Here is a 17,057-nt window from a genome sequence, read left to right as displayed (position 1 = left end):
ACTTATGTTGCCTTAGTTAGCTAGGCTGCAGTGGTTGCAGTCACATAGAACTAGCCTAGGTCCATCTAAATTAATGGCTTAAATGGTGGTAGGCAAGTTTCTGCAACAAATGCAAGCCATGAAACTGTTGATCAAGTTGTGAGGTAGATGGCAAGTTGTGTTGAAAAGAGAACTGATACCCTGTGCAGGTATGATGGTACTTGACATAACTGACAATTTAGTAATCCCAGGCAATTGTAAAATTTTAGTCCTTTTCAGTGTGTAATAATCTCTGATTTACCAAATGTTGATGGTAATGAACTTCAAATAGAAATTGTTTGTACTGCCTTTAATTGATGCTTTTGTTTCTTTTACGTTCTTTTATAAGAAAGGTTAAATACCATCAGTGTTTTTTCTGCATGTGTCATTCACTACTTTATCTACTTCTGTTATGTCCACTAAATTTACCTCCTCGCCAAACAAAATAATGTTAATCTTTTAAATCTCTCCTTGTATGGATGACTGTCTCTGGTTTTAATCTGTTTATGACATTCTCTGGTGCTTTTCTTTTTCCGATATACCTTTTTTTAGATGGATGCTGTTAGTGAACACATCATTTCTAGAGAGGTCATGCCATACATTTATGCAATGGTATAATATTTTAAATCTGCATTAAAAAGGATATGGTTGTGAACATCTTTCTTTGGTTTACTCTGTCCCTTAAACTGACTGTAATAATTGTTAGGTCTTTTTTCAGCAGTAGGTTCAGTCAGTTTAAATCTCATCAGTGAGTAGTAAAAATCTCTGTCGAGAGGATATGTTCATGTCTTGTGGTGGTTGCTCTGATTTCTCCCTGGGAATTGGAGACAGTTTTGGAGCCATTCCTTTCAAGGTGATGTGTGTAGCTTGTGCTGCTTCTTGAGGCGGAGGTCTTCTTCAGGTCTTTCATGCAGCTTTGAAAGCTGTTCTTACTCAAGTTACTTAGCTAGACTCTCATCTTGCCTTTTTCTCTCCCCTCTCTCCGTATGTCCCCGCGTTTGTCCTTCCCTTTTTATTTAGGGTCTATAGTTTTTTGCATGGGCTCTCATAGTGGAGAAACATTATGCCTTTTTTGGGTAGCCAAGTTTCTACTGATACACTTCAGTGAGACCATATTAATAAAAAAATATTTTTTTTGTGGATTCCCAAAGATCAAGGACAGCGGTTGCTTGGTGAGGTACTTTAGGACAACTTATATATCTCTTTTTAAAGTCTGGGCTGCTCTCTGCCTGCAGTTTCTGCATCTACAGAACTCCCCACCCCCCTTCTCTCAGGAGAAGAAAAGAAGACATTTAGTTTCCACTTGTTTCTAAGCTATACAAAGATTTTTGGCTGTTCCAGGACGTCAGTCGGTCTCCAGGCATTGAAATGACTCCTTAAGAACTATGAGAAAGAAGTAACTGAAAGTGTACTATTACTTAACTAGAAAAGTGCCTTCCAGTCAATATAACGTTAGAACAGCTAGATGGCAGACTGATAAGTAGACTGGCACACGTGTTTAAGATACAAAGCAGCGTGGAGGAAAAAGTGCTTCACAAGTACTGCAAAGTTTATACATCATAGATATGACCAAACATTAGAAGAAATAATGTATAAAAGATGAAGAGACTGATGTTTCAAACCTGTTATGCTGTATAGTAGAGACCTGTATAGTGAGTGTGGTCATAGGTTTTTAAAAACCACCTTGTTCTAGAATGATAGTACTTCAGTCCCTCATAGATAAGCTTTCAGTTTTAGAAGACTTCCATAATTGCATGGCATCAGGTAAATGCTTTAAGTGCATTTTGCCTTCATTATTACTAAAATTATCTTAATGTTCTTGAGTCATAGATTTTAAAAGTGTGATAGTGGTATGGAGATGCTAATAAAACCAGGTAACTTTATAATCTTCTTCTTCCAAGATCTTGGCCGTGCTTCCAGAGAAAAGGGGATAAGATGAGAAATTTAACTCTACATAAACATAGCTGTAGCTCTTTGGACACAGGAATGCAGATGGACACTATTCCTTTGAATCAATATTCATAAATTATTCTTTTATATAGGTGTATCTGAACCTTCTTTTATTGCCAAAAGTGAAGATCGTTTGTTTAAACATTTATTTGAAGACTATCAAAGATGGGTTCGCCCAGTGGAACACTTGAATGACACAATAAAGATAAAGTTTGGTCTTGCGATCTCTCAGCTAGTAGATGTGGTAGGTATAGTAAATAAGTTTGTTTAATTTTTTCCCTAATTCTTAAAATTCTGGAACATAATGTCATATGAAATAATTGTGCATATTTTAGCTTAAACACAGTAGATTAAACCTCTAAAATTATTATCAGCATAATAAAAAGTGCATTGTGGATGGGGGCATGAAGAAGTGATTGCGAAGAGGTTGAGAAGACACATGGCTCTTATGTTTTGTGGCATTTTCAGAAAAAAAGCAAGTGAAATTCTTAAGCCTAGGGAATTGTGGTTTAATTTATTTATTCAATGGGAAAACGATGTATTTTTTAACTTTATCAGTCTCATTTCTGTGAAATTCAGGAACACTTGCAAATACTGCTCTTCCCCGCGCCTCTCCCCCCGGCCCTGCCTTAAGCAGTAAAATAAACCCTCTAAGCCTTCAACTATGTCACTTCCATAGTAATGAAGATTATCTCTTGGCATTACTTGTGATGTAAAAGAGATCGACCAGATTATTTTATTCCCCTGATAATTCAGAATATTCTTCTCAAATTGAATTCACTGTTTATAGCTGTAAGAGTGTTTCTTTTACATGTTGGTCGTTCCTTTACGTTTCCATAGAAAACCAGTAAGACTGCATAAAATACAGTCAAATAAAATACAGTTAAATAGTTCTCATGTAAACATAGTTATCAGTGACCGGAATGCTTTTAGAAGTGTATTTTGTATTTTAAATTACAGACCTCTGTGAATTAAAGGAGCTAGTTAATATGAATGTACTGTGCAGATTTTGTTTTCATAAAATATGCTTTATTTTTATAGGATGAGAAAAATCAATTGATGACAACAAATGTCTGGTTGAAACAGGTACGTGTAAAATATCAATGAAAAACTCAAGCTTCATAACTGCAAGTCAAAAGTGGGAAGAAACTTTTCTAATTAATTATATATTCAAAAAAACTTAGTTGTTGCATGAATTTTTATTTTACTTGGTAACTTTAAAAAATGTCCCTGGAAATGCTTTAAAGGATTAATAGTTATGAAACTCTTAAAAAAACCCAAAAAGAAAGAAACAAAAAGGTAAATTTAAAAATTTTTCCTAATTAAAAGAAATCTGATATGGCATTGCATGGCCGTTTAACACCAAAGTGTGTGTATCCAACCACAAAAGTTACTGCTTCAGTACATAAGTTTTCTTTCAAAAACTATATTAAGAAAAGTATGGGTTTGTTTAGTCTTTTGTGTAATAGTTTTAAGATCTTTCTCTTGTGGAGTGTTTGAGATTATTGGATAAACATCACTGAATAATTTCAGGTTCAAAGTTGTATATGCTTGCTGTAAAGAGCTACTTTTTCCTCTTAATAATATTTGTTTATGGTCAGGAAAGAGTCTCAAGATTTATAATAATCAGAATCCAGTGCTAAACTTAATGGCCACTATTAACTTGGGAAATACTGCTCACAAATCATTCTTGATTTAACTTAGAAGAATGTTTGCAGACCCTGATTATACTTACTAGCTTACAAAATTATTTTTGTTTGAGCTACTTTCTTTGCTTTTTTTTTTTTTTTTTTTTTTCCCTTGCTTCCCATTCCCTTCTTTTCCCGTAGCTGTAATTTCAGGCATTGTTGTGGGTTTGGTTTTTTTTTTTTTTTTTTTTTTCAGGAAAACTTTGAGACTACTCAGCAAGTATGAGATGGCAATATGTTGATGATAACACTTTGTACCCTCTTAATAGTTTCTGCAGAACTTGTTGCAGTTAAACCAGTTCAAATAAAACAAGAACTGACCTGGATATCCATCTAAAATCCTATGTGATGGGGAATTCTTAGAAACTTGAATTTTTCCTCTTGAGCTTTTAGTTCAAGTATAAAATTATCAAAGTAATACTGTGCTTTTAATGGTGCTATTTTTAGCGTTGCTGGTAGAAATAGGAACAAATATCTTCAGAGTTGCAGCATGATTTTTTTTTTGATGATGAAAACATTTAAATTGCTTCTGATCAGCTTCCAAAGTAATTGATGCTTAATCAGAACCAGTTTTTTGTTTTTTTTGTTTTTTTTGTTTTTTTTTTCAAATTTAGTTGTCTATATGTTATAATAGCTCTTACTTACGTATACATGCTCTGTAAAAGGATTTTAATGTCTTAAGTTCTATACAGAAAGATGTTCAAGTGGCTCTTAAAACAAATATTGGATGAGGTAAATAGATGTTGGTTCAGCAAACTCGCTGTTGTATGCAAATTTTAGAAGGCTTTTTTTTTTTAATTCCCTTTTTATCTATTTTCATCCAGTCTTGCCCTGCTTAAATCAACTTCACAGTAATAATGATTTTTACATCTCTTGTATCCACAGGAATGGATAGATGTAAAATTACGGTGGAATCCTGAAGACTATGCTGGAATAACATCTATTCGTGTCCCATCAGATTCTATTTGGATTCCAGATATTGTGTTGTATGACAAGTAAGATTTTAGTCTTTTCATATAAAATGCATTTAGTTTCTAACTACTGTCCAAGATGATTCTAGGAGGCTTATTGGATAGATGAGCCTGTGTATTTAGTAGAGCTAAGAGTTTGTGGGAGAATTTACCTCTGAACGCAAATGGATTTTGTTGCCATGTTAAATGTTCTAATGTTTTGCTTTGCTTCTTTATGGAGTTTCTAGTCTCTTTGAAAATTTTATTTCAATTTCTTCATGTAAACTCTTTTTTTTAAATTAGAAAGTGATGTCTTGCACAGTGCTGGGCACGAAACTAATAATCTAGAGTGATGGGAGGGAAGCAACTGATTCATGCCGTTCTAAGTCATATTCAGCATGGATTTAAAATGAAGTACACTCAGCTGTAAGGCTTTTTGTTATTGGGTTTGGGTTTGGGTTGTGGGTTTTTTTTGAGAATTAACAGATCTCAGAAGCAGTAGCTTTGGAATTAACCTTTCTGCTGAACTCAGGTGCATGTACAGTGCTCTTATATTTCCTGACTTGTTGAGTCAGGAAAAAAGGCTGTTGCAGTGAGTGTGAATTCAATTTTGGAGGTGGCACACAAGTATTATTTTACCTTTTTTATGACTTTTTTTCTTCAATAATCATGATTTGGCTAAATTGAAAAGTATTAATGCTGTATTACCTACGTTTGGTCATGCTGTTAAAGGTCAGTATTTTTACAGTCCTTTCATAAGTCGTTGGGACGACTTATAGTTGCAGAGATGTTTTCATGACTTCAAAATATGCTTCATTCTTCCAAAGCTGATTGTTTACCTGTGTGGGATTCAGTTTTAACAACAACAACAACAAAGTTGACTATGAACACAATATAAAATTTTGTCTATGAAGGGGGAGAAGGCATAAACAGCTGAAATGACAATAACAAAATGTATTTTTGTATTTAAAAATACACTCCCTCACCCTCCCATTGTAATTGCATGCACATATTTCTTTTCTTTCAGTGCAGATGGACGTTTTGAGGGAACATCTACAAAAACAGTGGTAAAATATGATGGCACCATTGCTTGGACTCCACCAGCAAACTACAAAAGTTCTTGTACTATTGATGTAACATTCTTCCCCTTTGACCTCCAAAATTGCTCTATGAAATTTGGTTCCTGGACTTACGATGGCTCACAGGTTGATATAATTCTTGAAGATTATGATGTTGACAAAAGAGACTTTTTTGATAATGGAGAATGGGAAATAGTGACTGCAACAGGAAGCAAAGGAAATAGGACTGATGGATGCTGCTGGTATCCTTTTGTTACATATTCATTTATAATTAGACGTTTGCCACTTTTTTACACATTGTTTCTCATTATTCCTTGTATTGGGCTTTCATTTCTAACTGTGCTTGTCTTCTATCTTCCTTCAAATGAAGGTGAAAAAATTTCACTTTGCACTTCTGTACTGGTATCTTTGACTGTTTTTCTTCTTGTTATCGAAGAGATTATTCCATCATCTTCTAAGGTTATCCCACTCATAGGAGAGTACTTGGTGTTTACTATGATATTTGTGACATTGTCCATTGTGATAACTGTCTTTGCTATCAATATTCATCATCGCTCTTCGTCTACACACAACGCTATGGCACCTTGGGTTCGCAAGATATTTCTTCACAAACTTCCCAAGCTGCTCTGCATGAGAAGTCATGTAGATAGATACTTTGCTCAGAAGGAGGAAACAGGAAATACGAATGGATCAGAGTCATCTAGGAACACCTTGGAAGCAGCTCTAGATTCTATCCGATATATTACAAGGCATGTTATGAAGGAGAACGAAGTTCGCGAGGTGGGTGTATTAGTTGTATTACGGTGATTTTGTAAAACTGGAAATTAGAAAACCAAGAAGTGGTTTACTATGCATTTGCATATTAAGTATGTGTGGTGGGATTTCCAGTTCTTGTCCTTCGCTGGAAGCCATGTAATTATTGCCGCTGGAAAGAAGTACAAGTATGGTACAATACTGAGAATTCTTAGAGACATTGGGCTGATACAATACAGTCCTTGGGTTCTTAAAGACTTTTGCTTTCTTCTAGAAGTAAGTCCATATTGTTACTTACACACTTTAAGAGATACTTGTCTGTTATAAGAGCACGTACCATAACTGTTCCCTACAGTGCTGCTGGATGCTATTTTCATGATGAGAAAAATAGGTGTTTTTCATTTTAATGTTGTACGTGAAGGCTATCTGAAAAATGCATTTGCCTTACATTTTCAGAATAAATACTGCTAAGCCTTATTTTGCAGCTTTCAATTCAAATAAGTACAATGTTTAGTGCTCTAACTTATATTAGTTTAAATACAAGCTATAGCCATATGTTAGTCATTTTATGCTGAGATTAGACATGGACTAGATGCCTTCTTGAGTGCTCTCTTCTAGCCGTATTATTATTTTCTCTAAATAATATCAAAATATGTCAAAGGCTTTTTTTTTGGTTTGTACATTTAAACTCTGAACTATCCTTAATAGATATTTACACCATATGGGTAAGATCATTCTGAATCTGTTTTCTTTCCATGCTTTTTAAACTAGCACCATTGGAACATCAGAGACTTAAATGCTATTTTCAGGCTAATATAGAAATATAGAAGTTTACTGCATGGTCTCATGATGCTTTCTGATGGCAAGGCCAGAGATTGTTTCAATTTTTACAGAAATTACTGTCTTCAAGAGTTACTGGTTGCTGAGAGCACGTTCTCAGATGCTAGCCGAGGAGATAGCTAACATCTCTAATGTACCTTCTCAGGACTTGACTCTGACATTATCACAAGGGGTGCAGCCTAGATTTTGAATAAATGTATCTACTGTACTGTTAAAACAGCATCTAATACCCCTGCATTGTATAATCAATACAAGTAGAATAGTTTGCTATTAAATACATAATTTCCTGTAAATTAAAGGTTGGTTTTCTTTCTCTTAGTGAACTTAGTCTGCCTGTGAGTGACAAGAGAGGTGATAAGTATTTTGTTTTTCAGGTGTAATGTTGTTGTTACTCTAAACCTCAGGAATTAATATATAGCTGACTGGGCATTCACTGGTGTTTTGTTATTTGGGCTCCAAGGATGCAAGCTTTAATTGCAAAAGTTTTTAATAAAAACTACACAGCTAGTGCTCTTGTAGCCTTGCCTCTTAGGAAGCAGTCAGCTTGGGAAATGTGAATAGCTCCAGCTCAAATCCAAGACAATTTTTTGGCAGGATTTTAATTTGCTCACACAGCTATATCTGCTATACATGCAAAACTTTGTATAGATACGAATAATCCTATTGACAAGGAAAATAGTCCCGAAAGTACTGTGACTATTCTCCCTAGTGTGTAACTCTGTGCGGCAGTAACTTCACTGCTTTCAGATCTTGTATGTAACACAACAGCTGCTGTCTACTGTTAATTCTTTTTCTTGGGTGGTTTTGGTTTTGTGTTTGTGGTTTGTTTGGCTTTGGTTTGGTTTGGTTTCTTTTCCTCACAGATTTTGCTTCTCGCTCCTGTCCAGGAATTCCTCTTTATGATGAGGCTGTGGCATGAATCCTAAATGCTGCAGTATGTTAGAAAATTGCATACCAATTTCATCTCTCTGTAGCTGAGGATGTTCAGTGCTTGTCAGGGATAGTTTCTGCATTAAAATCTAGTGTTGGTCTAAATAGCTTACTAGTCTTCATGGAGGGAAGTTAATTCCTGTTCTACGTCATAGTGTAATTATAAAAAGGGGGTTACCAAACAGACCTGACTGGAAAAAATTATACTGTAAAGTGCTTAAGAATTGCAGTGTTTGGTACTGTATTTTTACCTGTTCTCTCACATACTCACCAACTCTTATGCTCTTTGTTTTTTTAGGTTGTTGAAGACTGGAAATTTATTGCTCAGGTGCTTGATCGAATGTTTTTATGGGCTTTTCTTCTGGTTTCAATAATTGGATCACTTGTGTTATTTATTCCTGTTATTCATAAATGGGCAAGTATAATAGTACCTACACATATAGGCAGTACAAATGCATAAAATATTTTTGGATCTGTCTGCTGCTAATATGGCTCTAAAGAGTTTTGCAGTAGCTCTATTTCCATGCACGTTCTTTGTAGGCATGTTTCTGATATAGTAAAAAAAATAAAAAAAACAGAACATAATGTTAAATTAAAGCATGGCATCCCTAGGACACATAGAAGTCAGTTTGCTTATTGCCAGTCTACTAAGTTACTTCTAAATCAGGTCAGAATTAAAATGACCTTCTCAAGCACTTGCATGTATGATATGTCAAAAAAGCATACACTGACATCTACTGTGAAATTGAAAGATTTAAATTTTTTTAATGATGATCACTGTAGTCCAATTATTAAATTACTATGTAAATTATTACATTGACTATTAAATATTTGCAGATATTTACTCAGTAGAGTTGCTTATTTCAATTTGCTATAGTATGCAAAGGAGAATTTTTATCAGCTCTCTTGGACGTGTTGTAGAAGTATAAAGTTTCTACAGAGCAAATTTAAAATAATAATAAAAGTACCAGTTAAACTTCCTGTATATTCAACCTATAAGTAAAAATAGCAATTTGGCTATGTTTTGACTTTATATATTTTCAGTGTAATTTGCTGCTAAATTTATGACCTTCTTAATTCCTTAAAATGCCTACAGGATACATGTATATCGTGTATATCAATATCTCTGTATCAGCTATGGAAAGGAAGGCGAAGACAATTAAATGAGTTCCCAAGTTGCACGTGTATTCTAACGGACCAGAACATTCAGCTTTCTTTATTCTTGATGAAGAATTTGACACAGTATGTTAGTTTCAAACATGTTAATCATTCCCTGCCTTTGTTTGTTTCTCGGAATTACGTTTTTAAGCAGAGGTAGGAATTTGGGGAATGCCTTTCTGAAGGAAGTGGGTTGAAAATTATTATGCTGTGTATATACAGATATATACGTCTGTGTAAATACAGATGATTAAGTTTTCACACGTTTATTAAACCAAACTTAGAAAGCTACCTTTAATAGGTTCTCTCACTTCTGGAACCATATGTAACTCTAAGCAGGGAGGACTTACAGCTTTCCATACTTTCTTTTTTTCTGTTAAAAACTAGCTTGCAACTTTTTAATTATTCCATTAAAACATATTATTTAAGTACTGATTTTAAATTCTTTACATTCATTCCAATGTCACCTTTCCTAAAAGCTCTATTTCTGGTAGAGACTCTAAAATAGGTGGGGGTTTTCTTACACCAAAGTTTTGTCAATATACTTCATAATATAGTTGCATCCTGCAGGGCTAATACAGTAATGCCAAGCTAAAGCAGGTCTTGGAAAGTTTTTATTTGCTTAAATAATTACATTTTTTGGTGAGAAGTTTAATGTAAATTGTGGTATCTTTGATAATGTTAAGTTTTTATAGTGGTTGTGAATTTGGAAAACAGATACATATTTCCCCCTCCCTTGTATCTCCTTTAGAATAGCACTGTTTGGCACTGTACTGGTTATAATACTGGTTGCTTATTTGAAACTATTTTCACCTATAGGACATTCTTGGTTTTTATGTAGCTTTTTAAGGCTCACAGGCAGGGAAATGATGCCAGGCAAGCCTCTTCTTTTTTTAATACCAATTTATAAATAATTCTGATTGTGAAGGAAGTCACTCTTCCTCTTCAGTTATATAATTACATCTGGCATTGGATATCCATATTTCCTCTATTCCCATCATAATTAATTTTAAAGATTAATTTGCAAAGATTATCTGATTTAATTCATTCCTATCATAATTTTAACTTTCTCAGCATTACTAAGATTTAACAATGCTTCAGTGACTTTCTCTGTATGGAAGCTGCAGAAATACTTTAGTATCTTATTTCCTCTTCAAATACAAAATTTCTTTTTATAATCCTCATTGGATTTGAGTTACTGAAGTTTACTCTTTTCTGAGCAGAAAGCAAAGTAACTAAAACTATAGATTAGCTATATATATAATTTTTTTTAACTCCCCACCTCATCTCTTTCCCCTAGTTAAATGATGTCTGTAGACTGTCCGTCATAAGGTGATTGGCAGCATATTGGCCAACGGAGTCCCAGTTCTTGTACTAGCAACTCCCAATTTTTGCTAATGCATGAATTTCTTTTAGTCATTTCTACGATCTGATTATGATAAATACAGATAAGATAGCTGACGGTAGAATCCTTGGGGTCTTCAGCTTATCATCAGCTGTGTCTGAAACAAAGTAATTTTAATAGACGCAGAAGCATGGACCTTTCTTATGTAACTTGTTTCTGAATGTGTTGAACTGTAGCTAATGCTACCTTATATAGGTTTTTGTCACTCGGTCAAAATAAATGGAAAAAAAGCGCACAATTTTCAACAGCTTGATTCTCTTTATTTTCATAAATGTTACATCACTTGATACACTGTATTTCCAAAAAGTTTCCTCTTTGGTACAGAGAGAACAGTTCATATTTTTACAAAATATTTCTCATTACAGTATTTTGTTGAATTCTTTATTCATGCTCTTAAATTATCTGCAGTTACTGTTTAAAAAAAAAAAAAAAAAGTATGCCTAAGAAGCAATTTTAGCATACTTGACAGAACTATTTTGTATCTATCTGCCTTCCCCTGTCATAGAACACTTTGCTGTTACAGTATGCTTCTGTATCCAAACTATCCTATCAAAGTATTTTGATCTTTTGCATAACCTGCAGACTGCATCTTAGTGTGTGTCTTATGCAGTTTTAAACATTATGTTTGAATAGCTTGTTTTTTCTGACAGTCTTCTCATTCATTGAAATATTGGGATGCACAGAGTTTACATTATGGTTGCTTTATTACCATCATCATTTATCTACCTATTGTTTTCCTTTTGTAATAAACCTGCCCATGGTCCTTTCCTCCCAAGTCCTTGTTGGAGTCAGTTTATACACCAGGTGGCAATGTCTGCATTCTAGTAATTTGGTAGGTATGCTTCCGAAACCATTTCGTCCGCATGAGGGCATTCATTGAGCTCGGTATGAAATTACTCCCAGAAGATCCTGTCATGATCTGAAGAGACTTGGCACCAGACTTGTGGAAACAAATCTAGTAGCCCAAAGCATTCAGCCTGTCTTGACTTTCTGAATATTTGTATAATCTTCAGTTTCTTTATCAACCCCTTCTTAAACCATTCCTATAAAGTTCAATGTACTACCTACATCTTTTCCAGTCATTGCAAAAAGTAGCTGTCAAGCATAGCTCATATTACTTTGAGATTAGCTGTCATAAAGGTTCAAAATCTTTTTTTTTCATGTTTTCACGTTTTTAACAAAGCTGCCTTGGTCAAGCAAAGTTGAGCCCAAGAGAGATTGTTATTCTACTATACACAGAAGAGACAGCAGGTGCTGGGGTGGGTGTGCAGAGTTGGTTGGAAAAAAAGTTTTATTTGATTTCGCAGCATACTCTTTAATCTTTACGTTTCATCTCCAGCCATCAAAGGTTGTAAAAACAATCCTGCTGTTCCTAGAATACATACCAGGATGAAAACCCATAGAAAAATACGGTCGATTACCATGGCAACGTATTTCCAGTCATCCTGAATCTGAAAAATAAATTGAATAGCAAGTAGGCATGTTTATTAGATGAGTAACTTGGATTAGCAATTAGTACCATTTTATATAGGAAGAACAGTTTTTTTTCCATATGTAGATGTCTTTCATATATGCACAACTTATATATTTCTTTTTTCATTGACAAATGAATTCATCTGGAAGAAGCTTTATTTGAATATGCTATTTGTGGCAAAGCCAAAAGCTACTTCTTCAAATACAAAAAGTTGTTCACTGAGACTCTGGACATCACAAGACACAACAACTCTGCTGTATGCCAAAAATGAAAGTGAAAAGCTTTATGTTCTTAGGTGATCAGGTTTGTCCAGAAAACTTTACTAAAACAGACTGCTTCTACTGGCCTTTAGGCAGTATGTAAGAAGACTAATTGGTATATAATTAATTAATTGGTATATAATTATTTGGTACGTTTCTTATGTAGTACTGAAATTTGGTTGTTCTCATGCATGATGTAAAATTCATCTCCTTACCTTCCATGTAGAAAGGCAACCAAGTTTCCAAAAAACTGATATTTTTTTTTCTATTTTTTTTTTACAGTGGGTATGATAACAAGATTGACACTGAAGTATTATGTACATTATATATTAATAATAACTACATTAGGTGATCTTTTTAGTTACTCTTGATATTACAATTTAAATTTTAACTTCATTTTTCTTCAGGAAGGCTAATAAATGAATAATGCATTTGTTGTTTTTGAAATTCTGTACTTTTTAGCTTACAGCTTGCTTGTTATGGCAGACTTAAAAAAAACAAAACAACCCCAGATTTTCTATACCAACTAATTCTAAATAAAGTTCTGATTTCAGCATAAACAATAACTTCATTCTAACTTCAAGTGCCATACTCAGAGGATTTAAATTCGGTGACAATTGTGGAGGTGTGGCTATTGCTCTTAATATGTTTGAGGAACATGATAGAAATTGGTTTTTATTGCATCAAGATGCAGTTTTACGAAAGATGATGGACCCCGTCGTGCAACAGTTGTCTCATTTAGCTCCAGCACTTTACTCTGCAGTAGCAGAATAAGCAGTATCATCGCTGTGAAGGACATTCATTCTTACGTTCTTTGTTATTGACAGTAAGCTGTGGGAGAGAGAATGTAACTTTCTAAAGGCATAGTGTCAGCAAATTCCATTATTATGGAGTGGGATAGCCTCACTCCAGATCTTGTAGGATGGATACTCAGGTACGTTTCCCTAGCAGTGCCTACCTTAACAGGCTTCACTGAGTGTGTGTGTTGTCAATAAAGAGAATGTGCAGCAGAGCTGCTCTCCAAAATTACCTGCATTCAAAATTGCACATATTTGTAATACAGCTTGGGTAATTTACTTGTATAAAATAACGGCCTCTGTTGTCCGTGTTTTCTTTATTTTTGGGGGGTTTGGGTGGGTTTTTTTGAGATGTCTCTTTCTTACAAAACACGCCAATGACACATGGTGTCTGCAGTTTGAGTAACAGTAAAAGATGTTCTTACCTCTTTTGCTTCATTCTGCATTTTCATATTTTCTGCAATGTATTTAACACTTTCAATAGCATCTCTCATTTCTGGTGACAGAACTGAAAATGAAAACAGAGGATCTACAGACTCAGAGCTTGAACTTCTTGTGAGATTGCCACTGAAATCTGAGAACTTCATTCGTTGATACTGACAACAGCTGCATGCCATATCTTGACATACAAAGCCATCTTTGCAGCATTTGGCTTCAGAACTGTTGAAGCAATTTAAGTTTGAAAACTCAGAAGTGAAAATTGGTTTTGGCTTCTGATTATTCTCTTCATCGCTGGCGGGCCTTGTCATAAACATGATCCTGGGAAGTAAGTTCAAGAAAATGGTTCTCACCCACACAGGCATTGTGTGTGTCTTGGGTGTTCTGTAGTGCACGTTAAGTACAAATACCGTAATGACAATAGATAGAGTTACAAATATCATGGTGAAAAGGAGGTATTCCCCAATAAGTGGAATTACCAGGGAAGTAGAAGGTATGGTTTCTGTGATAACAAGGAGGAACACCGTTAAAGATAGAAGGACTGATATGCAGAGTGTCACCTTCTCACCACAGTCCGAAGGCAAATAGAAAACTAATACAGTCAGAAAAGAAATCAGCAGACAAGGAATAATCATATTGATAGTGTAAAATAAAGGTAAACGCCTGATGTAAAGAGAATATGTGATGTCTGGATATATCTCTTCACAGCAGTTGTATTTGATGTCATGTTTATACCCAGGAGCTTTAATAATAGCCCATTCTCCACTCTCCCAGTAATCTTTCAGGTTCATTGTAGAGCCAATTAAAACTAAGTCAATTTTGGCTTTATCGTAAGACCAGGAACCAAACTTCATGGTGCAGTTCTGATAGTCAAATGGGAAGTAGGTTACATCTATTTTACATGAGCTTTTAAATATAGCTGGAGGTATCCAGGTCACGTCCCCCGTGTATTTTAATAGGGCCTTTGTCTTGTCATCAACCTGGAAATCCCCAACTGCACTGTAAAGCAAATAAAAATAACAAAAATTAGAATGCAACTACTCCAGGTAGTTTCATACATTCAGATCGTATATATTAACTCCTCAGTCTGTTTTGGGAAAGTCAGCAATTACGTGTTGATAAAGAGCTGAATTGCATGTGCAGGACTGAGTCAGCGGCTGTCATAAATTTGCATAGTTAAACTGAAATAAACAGATGCATAAATTTACTTATGGAGGATTTGAAAGGAAATATTCTCCCTGATAATACCATGGCTCAGTGCAGTCAATATTCAAAACAGCAAATAGGCGATGGCAAATGGCAGTCTGACTAGATGGTCATTGTAGGTCCCTTCCAACTGAACTGTTTTATTCTATTCTAGATGAAGCACATCAGAACCCAAGGGCTGATAACGAGGATTCCCACAGTACCGGTATTCCCACCTCTTCTGTGGACAGTGCAGGTAGTGACTATGGAAAGAGGGGTTAGGGTTGGGGTTATGCATCTTTGCATAAGGAGTGTATTTGGTGAGGGTTTTTTTAAGTATAAAAGATATATAAGATCCACGTGACAATTTCAGTTGTTTATATGGAAAAGTAAAACTACAAAGGTAATTTAAAGTTTTAAGGCCACATTAGAAAAGGAGCATCGGAACTGTTGTTCCATAGACCTAAGTTTTGGCTCTGTGTAGCTAATTCCGTTTCACTGAGAACTGCTTCCCTACCAGCAGAGGGATCCATTTAGTTAGTTTGGCTCCTCACAGCCTCAGAAACTGACAGCTGAAGTAAACTTTGCCTGTGGCTTTTATGTGTCACTACTGTTACTGTAAAAGGTGTCAAATTGACAGTTTAACTGCTAAAAAGCTATAATTTGCAGGTTTTTTTCAGTTAGAGGTCTGGCTTGCAGAGAAGAACTCTGCAGTCTAAGGGAATTTCCTGCCGCCTCCCTTGTAGAAGGTGGTAAAAACAATAGTATGTAAGCGGGGACTTGCGAAGTGAAAAAGCAAAGTTTGCTTGGGGCAGCCCACATGCAGCTCCAGGTTGGGAGGTGGCTCCTGCCCAGTGATGCTGTAGATGGCACCGAGGTGAGTACAGTAGCAGGGAGATGTGGGACACTGGTGTGTTGAAAAGCAGGCCTTTTCAGTCAATTCAGTCAATCTGTTGCTGTTTTGTTTTGGTTTTTTGTGGTTTTTTTTTTAAGCTAGTAACATCACCCCCCTTCTTCCCGAGTTAAGAAGATAAATATGCAAGAGTCTTACTTGTTATATAAAACAATATCTGGCTTCCAGATCTGGCCAGATGGTACTCGGATGAATTCAGCACCTCCGTAGTCTGCTGGATTCCACCGAAGCTTGTAATCATTCCAGATCTAATTATGGAAGAAATGAGTCTATGTTAGGTTTGTGAGGAAATTGAAATTCAGTGGACTAGACTGAAACCAAGTGCTGTCTTACCACTTCTAGGGTTCTTTTATTTTTGATACTGCCAATGATTAGATGTTTCCTTAACAAACACATATGTCTGGTGTTCATTCGCATGGAGATTGTGCTCCTATTGTGCCCCTTAGGTGTGTGTGACTCCATGTCCCAGGAATGTCTACTCAGTAGCTGCAACAAGGTGAAAGAGGGAATAAGACACTCTCTTGCCAGAGAGTGTAGGACTTAAATAACGGCTAACTTAGGTCTCAAAAAGCCAGGTATGTGTGAGGTGGCGAGAGCAAATTCCCAGGAGGCTGTGGTGTCAGGTGTGTGCCCTGAGCAAGGGATCCCGGGTAGGTGAGTTAGAAGGAGCTGCTGGTGTCACCGCTCGGTTAATTAACAGCCTTGTTCGTTAGGGCTCCTTAAACCCCAGCTTAACACAGCTGAATATTAAGCTGAAGCCGGCAATTAAGTTGGTTGTTAAGCTGACTGCAGCAGTGAGTAATTGCATTTTTAACCCAGAAAGACCCTGTTAAGTGAAGTCAACGTTTTCGGTTGGTTCTCGCTTTCCAGGTGCTGCACAGCACCCAGGGATGCGTTGCCGGGCCTCCGTGCCCAGCTGCTCCCTCTGAACGCCGCTGTCTGCCAAGGCAGCGCGTCTGGGACTCTTCACAGCAAAAATACAGTATTTAGCGACTATATTAAGTGGTAGGAGGGTTAGGGCTGCAGCTGACAGCTCGCTGCCCGCGTTTAGCAGGCCCCATTTACGTGCTGCAGCACCCGCGGTCGGTGAGACAGAAAGGTGGAGGGGTCGGTGGCGGTGGTGTCGTTGTTGATCGGTCAGTTGACGGGGCGGGAGCTGCCCCGGGGCGGGGGTCCGGCCGGGGCCGGGCACTGTCCCGTGGCGGGGGCAGCGGCCGAG

General features: G+C 36.2%; 2 protein-coding genes across 2 annotated transcripts in view; one reads left to right on the top strand and one right to left on the bottom strand.

Moving 5' to 3' along the window:
• Positions 1 to 2,065: 2,065 nt before the first annotated feature.
• Positions 2,066 to 8,668, top strand: CHRNA5 (cholinergic receptor, nicotinic, alpha 5 (neuronal)). The gene is made up of 5 exons (XM_009886715.1): positions 2,066 to 2,212; positions 3,010 to 3,054; positions 4,542 to 4,651; positions 5,634 to 6,465; positions 8,507 to 8,668. Exons 2-5 carry the CDS (start codon positions 3,028 to 3,030, stop codon positions 8,666 to 8,668), a joined length of 1,131 nt encoding a protein of 376 aa, XP_009885017.1. The 5' UTR covers positions 2,066 to 2,212; positions 3,010 to 3,027.
• Positions 8,669 to 12,093: 3,425 nt separating this feature from the next.
• CHRNA3 (cholinergic receptor, nicotinic, alpha 3 (neuronal)) overlaps positions 12,094 to 17,057 on the bottom strand; it is a 6,606-nt gene continuing 1,642 nt past the window's right edge. The window contains 4 exon segments of the mRNA XM_009886714.1: positions 12,094 to 12,222; positions 13,728 to 14,739; positions 15,977 to 16,085; positions 16,088 to 16,107. Coding sequence (XP_009885016.1) covers positions 12,094 to 12,222; positions 13,728 to 14,739; positions 15,977 to 16,085; positions 16,088 to 16,107 — 1,270 coding nt within the window.

Source organism: Charadrius vociferus, unplaced genomic scaffold, assembly GCF_000708025.1.
Source record: "Charadrius vociferus isolate BGI_N301 unplaced genomic scaffold, ASM70802v2 scaffold356, whole genome shotgun sequence".
Taxonomy (NCBI): Eukaryota; Metazoa; Chordata; class Aves; order Charadriiformes; family Charadriidae; genus Charadrius; species Charadrius vociferus.
The sequence above is the reverse complement of the archived record's forward strand: the minus strand, read 5'-3'. Positions and strand labels throughout refer to the sequence as shown.